The following is a 19,498-nucleotide window of genomic DNA, read 5'->3' on the forward strand; positions in this document are numbered from 1 at the left end:
AGGCACCATGCCTGGAGAGAGAAAATCCATTCCTGAGGGTCCCAGGGCTGCCACTCCCTTCTAGCCCTGTTCCTCCCCAGTACCATGAAGGGAGAGACACAGCATGTCTATTCCATCAAGGATCCTGAGCCCAGCTCCAAAGAACAAGATGAGGACTTTGAATGTCATGGTAATTTGGAAGGAGGTGAGCTCAACCGTCCCCAGTCTGATGGACTGCCCAAGGCAACCTCCCCCTTTAGCATCAAGGACAAAGAGCCTCACGGCCAAAGGGAGGCTGTGATCAGGCCACAGCAGGCTGGGAAGATTGACTTCAAGTCACTTCACAATAGGCCAAAATTGCTAAGTAATGGCCCATGGACTGCTGGGAAGGGGACTCTCCAATCTCCCACAGGGAAGAGCAGGGTCCGGGATAAAACCCGACGGGCTGGGAAAGGGGAAAGAGGGCATCAGCAGCTCTACAGGCTCACCATCGCCAACTCCCGGGCCAACCCCACTATTGGCATTGCTTACCCACAACAGAAAGTTACCCCACCAAAAAAGTTAGAGGCCAGCAAGAGACCTGCATCAGGAAGCTACCGATTCAATGTCCCCAGCATCCCAGAGCGTGAGGCTGAGCTCCAGCGAGAAGAAGCTGGCTTCAACAGGTACTTCCATGAGGCTCCCTCTAGCCTTACCTCTACCAACTATACCTCACAGGCCCCAACCACCACCCCCTCACATCACAGCAGGAAGGACCAGCAGCAAGCGGGCCCTCCACAGGATAGCCCCAACCTGGGCAGACCACCACACTATTTGGAGTTCCAGGTAAACAGGACTGACTCCTGGCCTTCCCCTGAGAAGAGCTTCCCAGGTGCTAACTATGAAGTCACCCCCGCCAAGCCATGCCCCTTCCCCGAGGGCAGCAAATCCAGCGCCCACTGTTTTGTGCCATTTCAATATCCATTCCAGGTGTCCGAGCCTTTCCCTGTTGAAGCTACCGGTCAAGAATATGTGGGTGCTTCCCTGGCAGCTCACCACGGGACATTTGTTTTCCACTCTTCTTCAAGGGACTGGCAGGAAGACCCCTTGAACAAGGGTTCTTTTGACAGTTTGTCCCAAGAAGGCCGGACCTATTCACTCCCTTTGCAGTCAGCTCCATTTCTCCATCCACAGACTCAAGGAGCTCAGCTTCCATCACCTCTACCCTGTTACAAGGGGCACGGAGACCCTCCCCCTGACATGAATGGTGCTATCTCTTCCTCTGGTGCTAATGACCAAAACCCAACTCCATTCTTAGAAGGCCAAGGCATTTTCTCAACAAGTTTACATGGCAGCATGCCCAAAACTGTCACAAAGAGGCAATCCTCAGCAAAACACAGCATCCCAAACCCAAGGATGCCAACGCCAAGTAACGCTCTTAGAAGGAACATACCACAGAACTCACTCCCCCAAGTGCACTTTCCGAACAAAGTCTTTGGAGGTTCCCCAGCCAATGGCATGAGCCCAACATCCATGCCTTTGGATAAGGATGGTTCCACAGTAACTGAGGGTCACTCCAAAGTGGCTCAGTCATGGGATGGAGGCAATAAGACGTTTACTACCATAGACCCAGATTCAGCACTTTATTCCACCACTGCTGCTGCTGCCACTGCTGCCACTGCTGCTGCTCCCGGAGTTGGGAATCAGTTCTCCTTTGAATGCCAGCCTAGTTCTGAGCAGAGGCCCCATGTTCAAAAGGGTACCCGGGTAACCTGGCAGCAGATTCATCTCACCTCTGCCCTGTCTAATCCAAATAGAATTGAACCCTCAAGACAATTGAACAGTCAAAAGCTTTCCTTCTCTCCAGGCACATCTGAATGGCCAGGAGTGGGCAAGATGCCAAAGACAGCCCACCTGTCCAGTCCTCCAGGGTATCCTGGGAAGATACGAGGGGCAGGAGAAAAGATCACAGCCCAGAGAAGTGAACCCATCCAGCTGAATGGGGGCCCTACAGGTGTTTATCCCTATGAAGCAGTGAAAGAAGCTAGCTCTCCTTCCTGTGATGCCAGGACCAAACCCTTATTCTTTGGGATAAGTCAGCCTCAGGCCTCACCCAGAAGAGCCTCCAAGCTGTCTTTGGCCCTGTCCCCACCAGGATTAGCAGCAACTTCTCCAGTCAAATCCCCTCTGCCCTCACCTGTCCCCAATCCCACAAGCAATAGTACTTGTTCTACTCTATCACCCCTGTCTACCAGTCCTGTTAATCACAGCTCAGAAGAGAGCCAGCTCTCAGTCTCACTTGCCCCTTCCTCCTATTTCCAGCCCCCCATTCACCCAAAGGAGAATAAGACTTTCCACTCTCCAGACCCATCAAGTGACCTATCCATTCCTTATCAGCCTGAGACCATGAAGGCGTTTCATTTCGCTGCAGATGGACCAAAGGATGAGAATCTCTTTAAATGCCTACAAGAAAGTCAGTTTCCCAGAGTAGTCACTGATGTCAGCAAAGGAGGTCTGGACAGCTTTGAAGGTGAGCTGCCCCCTTACTCCTCTCATCACTTCCTAGCTAACTCAATCAGCAGTGCTAGCCTCGACCAACTGGATGTGCTGCTGACCTGCAAGCAATGTGACCAGAACTACAGTAACCTCACCTCCTTCCTGGAACACCGGCAGTATTGTGGCTTACACTCAGCATTCCTGGCTGAGATGCGAGATGGCTCGAGACTGGCGGAGGGCCGAAAGCGCCCTCCAGATACTCTTCGGGTTCCCTACCCTGGATCTGGATTCACGGGATCCAAGGGACCTTCTGATCCCCACTCACATTTGCTTAGCCCCAACAAGTCTGTGGACTTCATGTTAGACGGGGAGGGTAAGGGAGAAAGCAAAGAAGACTCCTTAAAAGGACACTTCTTTACAAATTCCTTGTCTCTTATGGCTTCTGACTTGGAGATAGAAGACGCCAAGCTGGATAGCCTGATCACAGAGGCACTGAATGGCCTTGAGTACCAATCAGACAACCCAGAGATTGATAGCAGCTTTATCGATGTTTTCACCGATGAGGAACTCTCAGCCACCAAAGGTCTGGGCAGCAGCCAGTCTCACAAGACCAAGGAAGGAACAGGACCTGAAAGCAAGACCAAGCACGTGCCCCCAGATGGGGGACAGGGACCTCCACCCCCAATAGCCAGTCACTGTGAAGAAGGCTACCTGACCAGGCGCAGGAGCCAAAGCAGACTTGTGGAACAACCACCCCCCGAGAAAGAACAGACAAAGAAAACAAAGGAACGGGGCAGGGGGAAGAGAGTCAGTCTGTACAAGAAAGAACTGGCTCCTAGTGATACCCTGGGGACTGGAGGAAATAACAAGGTAGGGAAAGCAAGCCGAGGGAGGCCAAGGAGGAAGTTCAGCAAGACATCCTCTATCCCAACCCCCACAACAAGACCTAGTTCAAGGGAACTAAGAAAGCAACCCCGAAGAAGCAGCCCTGATTCAGACCCTGATAGCCAGGTCCAGGATGGATCAGCTAGCACACATCCTGGGCCCAGGAGTCCTAAGCTGCACAGGTTCTCCAAAAAGGAAGGGAAGAGGAGGAAGGCTCGAAATGGTACCTGGAGCAAAGAACTTATTCATAAAATTGTACAGCAGAAAAATAAGCCTCATAAACTACAAGTCAAGAACAGCCGAATCATGCAGTTCTCTCTGGTGACCCCAAAGCCTGTCCCCATGGCCAAGAGTGGGCAATTTGGGGAATATGATTACATCTCTGATTCCGATGAGGAAGGAAGAGGATGTTCCCTGGGTGCCCCTAGGAAAAGAGAACTGGAACATTCCAGCATCGACAGCAGGCCCAGACACAGCTTTTTAAGACGAAACCGAGGAGACAAGGAACAGGGCCAGAAACAGGGAGGAAAGAGAAGCCAGGATTCTCAGGAGGATCCAAGTGATGAGGCAAAGAATAGGAAAGTGATTGGGTCCTTGAGCCCAGAGAAGGTTTGTCAGCCTTCCCCCAGTGATGATCCAAGTGTTCATCTGGCCAGCCAGAGAGAGAAACAGTCCCAAAGCACTGATAAGGGAAATTCTGACAAGGAAAAGGAAAGCATCCATGAAATAAGAAGCCCAAGTGACCCTGACCACACTTTCCCTCTTCCCATGGGACTTCCACAACTTCCCAACCACGAGGAAACTCTACAAGAAAACTACCCATTGCTAGAAGACTTTTCCAAGAAGAGCAAAAGACCTGGCTCGGCCAAAGCATTGTCAGCCAGAACCAAGCTCCTATCAAGTAGCAAGTCCAATGTTCTGTTGACCAGTTACGTAAATGAAAATGGAAGCAGTATGACCGAAGAAGAAACAATGCAGAGCAAAGAAAGCATAACATCCAAGCCCAGCCAGATGAGCAGCAATGAAAAAGCAGCCTCAAACTCCAAGATGGGAGAAAACCATGTTGACATGGTGCCACGGGAAGTCTCTGAACGTCCAGTTCCATCCACTTTGCAAGACACCACCCATAGTATTGAGCCTCCATTTTCTCCTTTCAATGAGGACACGCTGAAGTATCAAACTAGAGAATTAATGAATCCAGCCCAGGTTTCCAACAGTATGGATATCAGCTACACAGAAGCCAGCATGGAATACTTAAAGAACCATGACCCCAATGTAGACCCTAAAGACTTTGCCATACCCACTGGCTGTTATAATGGGGATCCCATCGGGATTATGCTGTCTAGCAAAGGGCATGATTCTTATGAGAGCAGTCCTAATGAAACATCCCCAGGGGAAAAGGATTTAGAGAATCATTATGATGGCAACCTGTACTCTAAACCTTTAGTCCTCGGGTCTCCCCACGTAGAGAATATATACCTGGGTCAGGATGGCACCAGCCACAATACCTTTGAGACCAGACCCTCCAAGATTCCACCCTACACAACAGAAGCCGAACCAGGCAAAGTCTCTCCGCCACTGAGCTTTGATTCATCATCTATATTCAGTGGCCTCCCTGTAGCTGGATTTGATACTCCTCTCTATGGCAGCATGTCCCCCAGCAAGGAAAGCTACATTCCTTTTGCCTGCGAGAGCACCTTGCCAAGCAAACCTACTGAGCTTGAGCAACAGTACCCACCATTTCTCCATGAAAAGGACTGGAATCTGGAAGAGGTGTCTCCAGTCTTATCTGATGACATAGGCCATTTTCATGACCTTTCAGTGGAAAAATCATTAGATAAGAAATTTTCTGATGAAGGAACTGTGACTCCCAGCCAAATCCCATCACCAGGAAAGATAGGAGCCTATAATGTACCTTTTATGAATAACATGTCAGAGGATGAGCTGGAAATCAAGCGATTGGTCACAGAATTGGAAAGTGAACTTCAAACCAGCAAACTTGGTGATGCAGCCCCTGGGGTCCTACAGTCTCCTGAGCACTTTATTGAGTTAGATGCCCCTGAAACAACAAAACAGTTCTCACCTTCACCTTTAGGGCAAGAACCTGAACATGAGAAGCATTTGTTCTTAGCCCACAAGCTCACCAATCTTGAGAGCACAAATCTTACAGCACCCAAGAGTCACAGTGGACCAGATCCAGGTGAGGAGAAAGAAGTGGACAGCATGAATGGAGACTATGGAAGTCATCAGGGAAGCTGGTCATGTGCCATTTCATTTGACCCATTGACAACAAGCATGGCCCCAAATGCACATGAAGATGCAGTCACTATAGATCCTTTTGGCTCCCCACTGTCCTGTGACCAGTTTCAGCTTGAGCTCCAGGAAGCTGATTCAAAGCAGACCAGCTGCTCTGAGATAGAAAATGAATCCCTCATTACTACTGACCCCTCCCTCCCCAATGTGTCTGAAAAGTTAGAGCTTTTAGCTTCTGTAGAGGGATTGAATAAGAACAGCCCCATCAGAGAATCCATGAGTTCTAAAAATAGAGAGGCTAGCAAAATGACTAAACAAGATCCTCTGCAGCTTCTCCCAAGAGAAACCAGAGAAGATGTGTTTCCAGAATCACCCGACATGACTCAAACCCTCAGTGAGCCGCTGGAGCTGGAAGCATTTGGCAATCCAGTAACCCATTTGAAATCTGAAATGGGTTTTCAGGATGATAGAGTTCCAGTCCTGGATATCACCTCATCTTCTGATGCCAGAAATTTTAACCCCTTAGAGGAAAATGCCTTCAAGAAAGCAAATAGGACAGAAACTCCTAAGACTGCAGTCATCTCTCATCAAAGTGAAGAGGAGTCTATATTGGAGAGGAATGAGGAAGCCATGGCTTCAGTCTCTTATCCAACGATGCCAATCTGTGAGAAGACTGGAAACAAGAAAGCCTCATTATTTGAGGAGCTAAGTTTGGCCAAAGACCCAGTTTGTAGCAACAAAACAGCACCAGAATCCCAGGGTTCAATGGCAAATCCCCTACAAGAGCTCCAGCTCTTTGTAGCCAGGACAGTACAAAGCAATGAGGAACAAAAAATGCCCTCTTGCCTCACAGAGCTACTTTCTGCCGGTATCCAGCTTCCAAACACCAGCCTTTCTGATCTGAAAGGGGAAAGTCAAGAAAATGAACACATAGCTTGTGGACACAACAGTGATGATGGAGTCATGGAAGGTGGACAAACAACACCTCTTTCCACCAGAGTAGGAATTCAACTATTCCCAGAGACAGGTGAAAATCTGGGTTCACTTAGTGAAGCAGAATCATTCCCTGCAAAACAATCCAAAGTCGGAAGCCCCAAGGCACAAAATCATGTAACCCAGCTCCATCAGAGCCCAGAACTGGGTGACCTTCAGATCTGCCCAGATGGTATCTCACAAGACACCAATCCCTCCCCATTCAGTAACACATCTGACTCCCCAGTGGGGAAAAAGACAAAAAGGGAAGATGAGCACAACAAAGAGCTAGAACAAGACCACAACATAGAAACCTGGACATTTACAAAGCATCAACAGTCCCCATTAAGCTCTGTCTCTCTTGGGAAAGAGGAATTGGGTGATGCAATCGCAGAAGCAGGCATCAAAGGCAGTTTTGGGGGGAAGGAAGAGAAGCAGTTACCCTCTGGAGAGAAGAGCAAAAGAAGCCCTGAGAAGTTCCCTGATAAACCAGCAGTGCGGCCCAATTATCCCCCAAGCCCCAAGCACCTCCTGGAGAAGGACCACTGGAAAAACCAAACCATTTCGGGATCACTTGCAGACGAAGCCAGTGTCTCTCCCAGGCGGTGCATTCAGACCCCTCCCTCAGGAGAGGATGCATCCCTTAGCCCCCCTTTGCAGGTGACAGCTTCCGGTCAGGAATGTCTGCAGGGTGATGGAACCGAAAGCCTCCTAACTACTGTGGATACTCAAGATGAGAAAGATGAATACAGTGTCCTGCTGTATGATTCAGAGAGGAAACCAACTCATTTGTCTTTGGAGAAAAGTATCTCTGAGCCTGAGAAAAGTCTGAAGTGTTGTCCTGCACAGAACCCAGTAGAAAAGCACCCTGGTGAGGACGCTCATTCAGCTCAGCTAGTATTTCAGGACCAGAACATCAGTAGCAATGGCAGATGCTGTCTAGAGAAGGACATTTTAAATGACCATGTGGAGTCTAGAAAAGAGGAATCAAGGAACTCTCCTACTCCCTTTGACCTCAGCCATGCTACATCATCTCCCCTGGCAGAAGACACCCCCCAGAAAGCACCAATATGTGACTCCACCATTTCCAAAATTCCACACTTGGTCCAGAATGATGTTGTCAGAAGGATGCCCATGAAATGCACCTGCATAGAGTTGGCATGCCCCCACCACATGGAAAACCAACCAAGATCCCTCCCAGATGTGACTCTCAATATCCACTCCCAAGAGAAAAACAAAGCTTACCCAGAGGGTTCCAAGGACCATCTGATTAGAAAGGAAGCTAAAGTAGAGAAAGACCTGAATTCTCAACAAGAAAGAAAAGCTAAAAACAATGAAGAGGAGATCTATTCTGTTGCTTTGGGCCCTAAACTTACAAAGATACCTGATGCCAACATTGGGGGCCCAGAGGATATCTGCCTTTTGGCAGCAACAGAGGTGAACTCCTTCAATTCTGCCTCTCCAAGTGTGGACTCAAGAAAGGCTAATTTAAGAATCAATCCTTCTAAAAGTCACAGACATGATCTCCCAGAATCTTCCATTGATGACATGCAAAGTCACCTGGACCCCATTCAGGAAAAGAGTAGATTTAAAAAGAAGTCACCACCTTTGAGGAATGGCCAGTGGAAAAGTCCCCCACAGTCAAATGAGCTACAAGTCACATGTGATATCTGCTCCTTGTCCTTCAAATCCAAACCTGGCTTGATGAGACACAAAGCTGTGAAACATCGGATAAAGAATAATGGTCCCTCATTGCCAAATAAAACTACCAGATCTAGCTCTGCTCCTTTGGAAAAGGAACCAAAAATATCAAGACAGCACTCTAAGAAAAGCCTAAAGGCCATGAAAGAGAAAGTATGTGATTCCCTAATCAACAGCAGCCCGACTCCTGGACCACCTCTGGAGAATGAGCCCAACACCCCAAAACCTGAGCTCAGCTCAGGGCTGAGTGGCCTCAGGGCTGCAACTCCTCCACTGACCCAGGAGCTCCTTCACTCAGGCTTGGTGAATGGCAAAGTGAAGATGCAACCTCAGTCCTTGGAGCCTGGGAAATCAGACAAGTCACATGGAAGGAAGCCTAGTCCTAAAAAATTAGACAGGAGGAGAAAAGGTAGGAAACGTCAAAGCAAAGAACCTGCAGACTTGAACAGTGATTCAGAAGGGAACTTAATTAAAGGAGTAAGAAAAAAGCAAGTGAAAAGATTCTCAAGGAAAAATGCATGCATTGAGACTTCTGATTTGGACAAGAATATCCCAGAACTTTCTCCTGATGTGAGTTTAGATAGACCTGACTCAAGTTCATCATCAACCATTGCCAATTGTCCTGAGCAGTCAAACAGTTCCCGTTTACCACCAGGAAAGGGCTGGACTCATTCAGTCCAACCAGCTCTCAGTGCCAGGCCAGTCCATGAGACTTTCAAGGATTTGGATGAAATGGGCAGTCCGATACTATTCACAGAAGAAATGCTTGGCCAGAAGACCATCAACGATTTGGTGAGTGGTCAAGGGAGGTTGGAGAGCCCATCTACAAGAGATCAGGTCCAGGTTTCAGAGGAATCCTGGGAAAACAATTTCCTGAGGCCTGGAGAGGAAGGACTGTGCAGTGTTTACAATGAGATGCATGAAGATACTGATAGTACAAATGCAGAGGAATATGTGATGGAAAGAGGGAAGTTAGAAGAAGGCACATTGGGAAAGCATGATTTTTCCCTGAAGCAGGCATGCTTAAGTCCTGCTAAGCCAGACCTGCCCTCTGGAGCTTCAGATCCAGAAAAAAGAAAAACCATAACAACCAATAGTCTACCACAGGTCTTCTCAGTGGACACTGTGGTGAACTCAGAAACCCAGGATGGGGACAAAGGAGAACAAAGCAAAGAGTCCTTTGCCAAAGATCAGGCCAAAGTGGACCTCCAGCACTTATTTGATGATGATGCCACATTTTCTCTTCTCTTCCCAAGGGATGATCACTCCTGCCGGAGGAAGTGCACCCGTGTTTATGGGAAAGGGCCCAAGAAACCCAAACCCATTATAGAGACCAGCAGCCAGATGGTAGGGTCCACAGAAATGTTCTCTATCCGCCTGCCATCTGATCTCAGTGACACTGACTCTTTCTGTGTCACCCAGGAAGACCCCTGTAATTATGAGTCCGTGTCTTTCCATGATGCCTTCACGCTGGACATGTGTCATGGGAATGATGCCTGGTCTCTGAGTCCTGGCTTAGGGACTCATAAGCCAGACAGTGAAACAGATAGTGACAACAAGATGAGCCTCAACCTGGATGATGATGAAATGTTAACTTATCTCTGCCCAAACACTAGGTTGGAAGCCATCCCCAACTTGCACATATCACCAGCTGTTTGGAATGACCTGGAAGTCCTGGATCATTGTAATGAAATGTCTTTCAAGTCATCTTTGGAAGCTAAGACTGAGTATTCTTTGGGAGAAGCAAGTCCTGAGCCCCCAGAACTGGAGGTAGAGACCTATGCTGGCCATATCCCCAGGAACCCAGACTCCCCAGAACTTCATCCCATTGACATTGAGCTACTGAGCACAAAGTTTGAAATGAGAGACATGCATTTCTTTAGCACTTGTGAAGACTGTTCAGGCCAGTCTGACCCAAGCACTTTAAGTTTTAAGAAGCAGGTGAATGAACACATCCAACCTAACAAGCAAAAAGAAGAGGAAGGAAACAGGGGAAGAAGTCGGAGTGACATGACCATCAAGACCAGGGAAAAGCACTACAAGTGTAAAGTATGCTTCCAGTGGTTTCTCACCCTGGGGGAGTTGGACTTTCATAAGCTCACACACAACCCCTCCCCACCCCCAACATGCTACATGTGTGTCCAACGGAAATTCAGTTCTAGGGAACAGTTGAAGGAGCATTTAAAGGGGAAACATGCCAAGAACAAGGTAGGCCTCTGGGCCTGTGGCATGTGTCTGAAGGAGATCTCAGATGTCTGGATGTACAACGAACACCTACGAGAGCATGCTGCAAAGTTTGCTCGGAAAGGTCAAGTTCAGAAATGCATGACAGGGTTGCCCACCTGCTTTGGAGAAGACAATGCGGTTACTCAGTTCCTGAACACCATCATGAATCGGAAGCCCAGGCCCTCCCGAGGCAAGCGCTCTGCTAGTAAAGGGAGCAAAGATCCCAAAGTGCAAGAGTCCAAAGGAAGTCAAGACATCATGGAAGGCAGTGGTAAGAACAAGTCGTTGGCTCAAACCAACACTCCTGCCAACAGCAGCTTCCCCATCGGAACCACTGCTCCATCCAGTTCTTCCAAAGTAGGGTCCCCTGATCCTGGACCTAGTGGTGAGCAACCTTCCAAAGTAATCCCCATGCACCCCCAGTGCAAAGACCCTTCTAGGGATTGTCACCACTGTGGAAAGCAGTTCCCCAAGCCCTTCAAACTCCAGCGCCACCTGGTGGTACATAGCCTTGAGAAGATCTACATGTGTACCCGATGTCCCAAGTTCTACAAGGAGACCAGAGAGCTCCGTGGTCACCTGAGCCAAGAGCATGGTGTGAAGGAAAAACCAGAAATCAAGCACACCACACTGTACGCATGTGAGCTCTGTGCTGATGTGATGCATGTCATCAAAAAGTCCTTTATCTGCAGCACATGCAATTACACTTTCTCCAAGAAGGAACAGTATGAACGGCACATGGAGAAACACCTAGCAGAAGGGAACCGGACTTTCAAATTCAGGGGGGTGATGAGACCAGACACTGGGGCCAGGGAGGGAAAGGAGAGGAAGAAAAAGGAAGTCAGTTCCCAGGAGAGCATGCCACCCAACAAAAAGAGAAAGATGGCTCTTCCCAACAGTCTTCCAGGACCAGATGCTGAAGGGACATCAGACCCACTAGAACACAATGATGGCAACAATCCTGCCCTGGGTAACAAATCTCCCCCAGTTCTACACAAGCCCTTCTTAGAAGAAGCACCCAGCTCCCCAACAAGATTGTCCAATGAGGAAAAACCCAAGGACCTGATGGGCCACTTCTCTGACCACTTGGACAAAATGGAGGGCTATCCCCTTGAGCTCTTACAGTTACCTCCACCATGCCTATCCCCTCTCTCAGATACCCCAGAAGAATGCAAGGAGAGCAATTGTATGGCACTACTATGCATGGAGGAGCCAAAAGATGATCTCCCTCCAAGGAGCCCTGCTCCTTTCCTAGAAACAAGCAAGCTGGAACAAGACCTGCCTGTACTTCCAACTGGGAAGAGCCAAGAAGTTGATGAAAATCTAACACTTCATTTAGCTCCAGTGCAAAGCAGACACACAAATGCTCAGAATAAACCAGTAGCGAATGCTGACAAAGAGATATTTGACTATCCCGATTCCCCAGGACATACAACAACTGATACCACCTTGGTCAGGACAGGGAAGAAAATCCCCACATCACACAGCAACAAGACGGAGGCTTCATGGCCCAAAGAACCCCAGAAGGTCCCAGGAAATGGCCTCAGTGGAACCACAATGTCCCAGAAAGAAAGTTCCTCCAAACTTGGTTGTACTAAGATTCCCCATCCTGCACAGCCCCTCAAGGACCGAACAGCATCACCAATTCTAAACAGAGCCACTAAGGACTCAGCCCCCCAGCAGAAAACAACAGCGACCCATGTTCCCAAAGAGACTGCCTCCAGCACACCCTGTGCTGAGGATGTACCTAGGCCCACCACTCTAAAAGCCAAGCCCAGCCAGAGTCCTCGGTCTAAGGACAGTGTTGGGAGCAATGTCAAAGAAGGAGGTGGTAGTCAACCAAAGCCCACCAGCACCCACCTCAAAAATGAGGCATCAATGATCTCAACTAAGCCTGACCACAAAGATCTTGGCATATCTCCTGACAAGCCAGCTTTGAGCATCTCCACCAAAGCATTCTCCAAGAGACAAAAAGAATACAGGGGCTTGGAGCACAAAGGAAGCTTAGGCTCCAGAGAGAACATCAAGGGTGACGGGAAGAAGAAAGCTCCAGAAACGAGTAGGGGTGAAGGTCCAAGGGACTTTAAAAAAGCAGAGTGGACAAGTAGCAATAGCTCCATACCATCCTCTAGGAGGCGTGGGACTCAGGACAACAGAGTCTCCAAACCCAGACCTTCAGGGACAAGCAGCCAGCTCAAGAAAACTGTGCCTGACCCTTACAATCAGAAGAAAATAGAAACTCACCACCACAAAAGGAATGCCAAATGCAAGAAAGGGATGTTGGGGAAATCTTTCCGGGAGATGGTACCCAAAGGAACTCCCTCATCCCTCCACAGCACTCTAAAGAGGAATAGAACTGTCCAAGGTGCTAAACCTGCTGAAACTCATAAGTATAGAACAGTTGAATCCCAGAACAATCTTCTAAGCCAACTGTTTGGCCAAAAATTAACTAGCTTTAAAATTCCTTTAAGAAGAGATACTTCTGAGTAAATTATGAAAGTGACTTGTGCTGATCCTCAGCTACCATCACAGGGTTGGTGAGAGGAAAAATGATCAAAGCATTACATTCATTTGTGTAGCATGGTTTCTCTGTCTAGCTTAAATGAACTTGCACTGCTATCTCTGTGAAATAGTTTGCTTTGTGTCTACTAATCTTTTTTTTTTAATTCACCTGATTTATCATGCAAATGCTGGGACTTTGATGTCTCCGATGATTTTCATGAACTAAAATTGTAATCGCTTTGGGCAACCTGAATTGTCAAGAGCAACTCCTTTCTTGCAGAAGTGCTGAGGTCACAAGGTTACAGGCCCATCTCGGCTCCCTTGGAGACTGTGTCTGTGTTATCTTTATACAAAGTACTTAAAGAGATGAACTTCATTCCATGTGCGTCTTATTCATAAGGTGCAGTACACTGTAGAAAGCAAACGTTCAATGATTTTGCACAAATTTTCCTGTATGAGTCATCTAATTAGAAACTGACAAAGCAGTACATTTTTATTATTGCTATTAAAACAACACCCTACCCTGTAAATGAAATTGGAGGGAGGGTGCAGAACATTCTGTTTCAAACAGTCATTCCCAAGTGATTCCTTCCCTGCATAGCAAAGTTTTCCCAATCTATCCTTGACATTGTGTGGGCCCTCTCATTTCAGACAGCGGTACCATTATTTGACCACTGTAAATGCTGCCAATGGATGGGAAATGCCAGTTGACTAAAACCGCACCTTGAAATTTGTGACGAACTTTCTTCCATGTGGAAAATGGAGAGGACTGGGCCCACTTGCCACCACTGCCTGGTGCTGTCTCTACAGTCCCTGAAAGCATCAGTCTGAACCTCTCTCATTGTATAGAGTTAGCAGCTCTAAGCATCAGCTCTCTGACCATGCAGTTCCTGGTACTGTTGTCATTTTTTAAATGTGAATACAGACTTCCTTGATTTAAAAAAAAAAGAAAGAAGGAAAGTGGTGGAGAGGAGGTGGGGTCCAAGAGTGACTAGTGGGATGCAACTTTGGCCTGTTTCGAAGCGAAATGAGTGAGACTGATGAGATCCCAGATAATGTCCCATTGTACTGGTCTCTCCACCACATCTCCATCACTTAAGGTTCTGTCATAGTTTGCAGAGGGTACACCCAGTACCACCACACTGCAGTCTGAAAGAAAAACTCAGGTGCAAAGCAGCCCATGATAGAAATGACTAGACCTAGGACTGCTTTTCCTGAGCTTCCAGATCAAGGAGGTGTATTTATGCACTGACACAATACAGAGTAGTTGGCACCTGGCCTTTTTAAAGATTTAAAAAGAGAAGGGGAAAAAAGAAGCTTTATTCTGTTCATGTGTATCTTTAAGATTCATTGTAATGTATTAAAAAAAATTTACCTTGGGTGCAATGTCTATGTCAAAAGTTTTTATTTTGATATTTTGTCAAAGAGAGCAAACTGAGCAAAAGTTGCCTTTTATGATGTTGTATGTGTGCTATCAAAAGTGCCTGTTTAATATTGTTAAATAAAGTATGAGATGGAACTAGGAGGTTGTCCTGGAAAACACACCCACACACACCCCAAAACGCAAGATCTACAGCCCTCAGCCTGCAAACATAGGCCAATACTTTCATAGAAACTCCCTGATTGGCTTATTTTTTGAGCTGCTCTTTTCCTTGTCATTCCCCACCCTCCCTCCATCCATTCTTCGGAGAAATTGTGCTCTACCAAGACATTTTTAAATACTGGTGTAAACCTAAATGACTGTTATCTTTTTACAAGGAATCTAGTGAGGCCCTTGTTTTTAAACTACTCCTTTCCAAGACCCTAAAAACCATTTGCCCACGTGGTGGCACCAATACCCATAGCAACCAGTATGAGGAAAAGCTGATGAATTTTCAGTGAACTAGGAATATTCATCAGTGACATTCACATGTAGTCGGCCCAAAATTCACTATGGCCAATAATTTCAAGTTCCTCTTTTGCTAGACCTTTTGCCCAAGTTCAGGGATGACCCGTGGCAAAACTGAAAACTAAACAAAGTTATGTTTGGCATCCATTCCTCTTTTTCTGCTCCTTCCCAAACCCCCAGTACCCACAGTCTTTGGGTTTTACCCTCCTAGGCCAGACACTGTCCTTGAAAAATTCCCCAATCTTGAAATAAAATTCTTTCCCCCTCTTCAACATTGCATTTCACTTCAACAAACACACATGCCTCCTCCCAGGGGAGCTATTCAATCAATATTTTATTGAATCAAAACTTCTCCACATAAAGTCTCCTTCTCTCAGGACCTGGATACCTGCTTTGCAGAAAAATACCTATTATGTCCATATTGGTGTTAATAGTTGACAATGGACCAGTAAGTTGTCCCCAGACAAATTTGCATCTTAAGAGAAGCCTCAGAGAATCATAATACCACATTCGAAAGGCATGAGTCCTATTAGTGGGAATTTCAACATGGCAAACTGGAGGGATGGTGGCAATTAGAAGACATTTTTGACCTGTGAGTTCCCATCCCTAAAACCAAAAGAGAGCTTCCATATGGGTGGTCTCCACCTAGTATTTACCTGTGAGTAAGGTAACCCTAGCAGACTTGGTAATAGGCAGGATGAGCTGGAGATTCCTCTCCTTTAGTTTTCCTACTCTCTCTCTCCTGGGGGAGATGGGGATCATTATTGTGAGAAGGGATGTGGTAATCACAATGAGTTGATCTGTTCAAGATACTAGAGTATGATCCAAGGAGGAGACCTGTCAGATTTCACCAGGTAACTTAAGAAGCAATTGTCTTGTCCTAGGCCCTGGTCTAAATCAAAGCCCTTTACCTAGAGCAGGGAATCTTAAACTGGGATCCATGATGGTTTTTTTAATGATTATTTTTAGAATTTTCAATATAACTGGTTTCCTTTTTAATACTATAATTTTATCTTTCCCAATTATAAACATGATTCTGAGCACTTACTGTGTGCTAAGCACTGGGGATATAAATAGAAAAAGTGGGACAATTGCTGCTCCCAAAGAACTTATACACCACTTAGAGCAGATGAGACTTAAAGTCCATGAGCAGGGCAGATAGGCCCAGAAATCCTAAGGTTAAAGTAGTGGGACAGGCTTCAGGTCGTAGAGCCCAAATACCACATTATTATCAACATAAATTGGCACACCTCTAGTCTCTCAATCCTGTCTGTAAACCAATGGGCTGGGCCAACTCACAGAGGCCAAATTTCCAGTGTAACCTCCAGGTCAAAGCCACTCTACTATGGTCTACATTTGGAACAAGGGTACCAATGTCTCTCATCCCATGCCCCTGGCATACACAGTCACCCCCAATCCTGGCTTTTAAATGGCACATCACATGCCAAGTGCCTCACCCTACACCTCACCTGGCTCCATTCACAAAGTTCCAATGGCAGGAACAGGTGAAAAGAACTTGGGGGGGCCTATGAAAAGGGAAACGTGATAACACTGCTTGTATTACCCAGTTAGGTCTTCTACTGAGGACTGAAGGCAGAGTAGGTCCCTCCCTGCTTTGACGGCAAAGCCTCCTCCCCTCGGTGGTGCTTGCCAGCCACTCCCATGAAAGAGAGAGGGTTAGGCTGTCTGGAACAGAGCTTCCAGGAACGCAATCAGGAAATGAGACCTAGGCAGCTCCCATGGGCAGATTCAGTAGCAACCAAGAAAGAATTTTATTTCTCACTGGGGGAAAAGAAGAGAAATAAAATTCATTTTAGCAAACATTAAATTCACTTCTCAAAGGCTTTGTGTTAGGCGCTACAGGAGCTATAGAAGTAAATAACAAATCTTCCAAGCCCCTGCCATCACAGACTTTATGATCTAATGGGGGAGAAGAGGAACATAAATGTGTGCAAGTGAGAATAACACTACTAGGATTTTATATATGTTATCTTATTTAATCCTCACAACAAACTTGTGAGATAGGCATTATTATCATTCCATTTTACAGACGAGAAAATTGAGGCTGAGAGGTTAAGGGACTGCCCAAAGTGATACACTACTGTGAGGGTACGAACATGGAATCAGAAGAGTCACAGTTACTGGCCAGTGGCAGCCCACTTAACTGAAAGGTCATAGCCCCAGGAACCAGGCAAAGGAGCAGGGAGGGACCCGGCCAGTTGGTTAACCAGCCAGTGTTTTCCAGGAAATACCAGACTTTCCGCCGATGTCTGCAATCACAGGGGTAGGTATTCCATAAGCTAAAAATGTAGAAAGTCAGTGCTAGTTTCATGTCTGCAAAGTCACATGGACCTCAGTTTCCTCATCTGTCAAATGAGAATAGAGTAAGGTTCCTGCTGGTTCTAACATTCTATGATTCTAGGAATGTCTTTGTCACGAAAACTCTTTCCTTCATTTAGGGTATCTGAAATCCCCACAATTCTTCAGTCCTTGTGGCTAAGGTATTAGACACTCCTTTCTTAAAAATGGAAACCTCCGAAGCCACTGTCAGCCATTCACACCTTAGCGGAAATGAGCTATATTAGAGACTTTAAAGGTCATGGCATTCAATCCCCTCATTTTAAAGATTATAGGCTCATAGATTTGGAGCCCAAAGGGACCCTAAAGGTCATTAAGTCTAACTCCCCCATTTTACAAATGAGGAAAGCAAAGAGGCCCAAAGAAGTTAAATTATTTGCCCATGATCATACAGCCAGGGAGAGTCCTCAGTCAAGTTCGAGGATTTAAAATCAGATCTCTCTGAATTCAAACCCAACCCTCTCTCCACTGTACCACCTAACCAGTCTTTTTCACTACCCCTCCACCTCCCTTTCTATGACCCCCACCCAGGCCTCAGTGACCTTCTGCCCACAACTACACAAAGCTCCCTACTGAAGCCTGCCTTCACCCATTCCAATATTTCCCCTCTCTCCTCCCTCTACCCAAACCTTCCACTCCCATAACTACCAAAAATACAATCTGATTATCTCATTAGGCATTTCATATTCATAAATGACTTATCCTTCTCTGGGGACTTTGCATTTTGAAAGAGCTTATTAACTGCATTAACTGGTTGGCATTGTGGAGGGAACAGGTATTATAACCTGGCACCACCAAACCCCCATCTAGCAGAACAAGGGTTCTTAGCACTCTACTTCTCAGATCATTACCCAGAAAGTACACAAAGGAATGGAACACAGCACAGGTGAGTTTTAATGAGAAAGGGTAGGAGAAAGATTTGAAGTGAGGGCTGCCCCTTGGAGAGTGATGACCCTAAGAATAGTAGCTCTGGGTAACGTCAGAGCACTGGCTTGCTAAATGACCTAGGATTAAAGGGGCAGGGTGCAGACTGGGCAAAGAGAGGAATAGAGCTGCTAGAAAAAAAGGAAGTCGAATGAACAATTTCTCAGAAGCCAAACTCTAGTAGGAGAAGGTTGTCTGTTCCAGTTTTCTGAAAAGGAAAGTGGGTAGAAATTGCAACATGTAAGCTTGAGTTCAATTACTGCAAATTTCTAGAGTCTGGTTTTTTTTTTAAATTATTGTATTTGTTTTCAATGTTCTACAATCACTTCCATATATCTTAGATTTTTATCCCTCCCTTCCCCACCTTCCCCCCTATATCCCCACCCCCTCCCTGAGAGGGCATACAATTTTATATAGGTTCTGCATATACATTCCTATTAAATACATGTTCACCTTAGTCATGTTGCATAGAAGAATTAAAATGAATGGGAGAAATCTTAAAAGAAAACAAAACATAATACAAAAGAGAATGCTTCATTCTGCAATCAAATTCCATAGTTCTTTCTCTGGATATGGAACGCACTTTGCTTCAAGAGACCACTGGGAATTTTTTAAGTTCTTGCATTACAATGAAGTCTACCAGAAAAATTCCTCACACAGTGTGGTTGTTGCTATGTACAAAGTTCTCCTGGTTCTGCTCCTTTCTCTCAGCATCAGTTCATATAAGTCTTTCCAGGCCTCTCTGAAGTCTTCCTGTTCATCATTTCTTATAGCACAATAGTACTCCACTACATTCATATACCATAATTTTTTTCAGCCATTCCCCAGTTGATGGGCATCCCCTTGATTTCCAGTTTTTGGCCACCACAAAGAGTGCTGCTATAAATATTTTTGTACATGTGGGACCCTTTCCCATTTTTATGATCTCTTGGGGATACAGTCCTAGAAGTGGTATTGCTGGGTTAAACGGTAGGCACGTTTTTGTAACCCTTTGGGCATAGTTCCAAACTGCTCTAGTGCCTATTTTCAAAGAAATGGTTAGTGAACATCTGGAAAAGAAAGTAGCAACAGCAAGGAGCCAGCATGGCTGCGGCAAGAACAGGTTCTATGACTTCCAGCCTTGAGAAGGTTTGAGCTTTGCTCACCCCAAAGTTCCCAAGAATCTCGTAATTGCCAAAGCTGCTGATCATCTCCTGGATATTTCCTGTTATCCAATTTGTCACAATGCTGCTTTTTTGGGTCCCCTCCTACAAGAGAGGAGTGTCCTGGATCCCTCCAGCAGTCTGAGGAAGTCTATGGATATCTCCTCAAGAATTATTTTTGATACATAAAATA

The 19,498-nt window shown here is 46.3% G+C and overlaps 1 protein-coding gene across 1 annotated transcript; it reads left to right on the top strand.

Annotated features, from left to right (window-relative positions):
• The first annotated feature begins 2 nt into the window (after positions 1-2).
• Positions 3-14,515, top strand: ZNF469 (zinc finger protein 469). Its single transcript, XM_072636303.1, has one exon. It carries the CDS (start codon positions 85-87, stop codon positions 12,979-12,981), a length of 12,897 nt encoding a protein of 4,298 aa, XP_072492404.1. The 5' UTR covers positions 3-84; the 3' UTR covers positions 12,982-14,515.
• The last annotated feature ends 4,983 nt before the right edge of the window (positions 14,516-19,498 follow it).

Source organism: Notamacropus eugenii, chromosome 1, assembly GCF_028372415.1.
Source record: "Notamacropus eugenii isolate mMacEug1 chromosome 1, mMacEug1.pri_v2, whole genome shotgun sequence".
In the NCBI taxonomy this organism is placed as follows: domain Eukaryota; kingdom Metazoa; phylum Chordata; class Mammalia; order Diprotodontia; family Macropodidae; genus Notamacropus; species Notamacropus eugenii.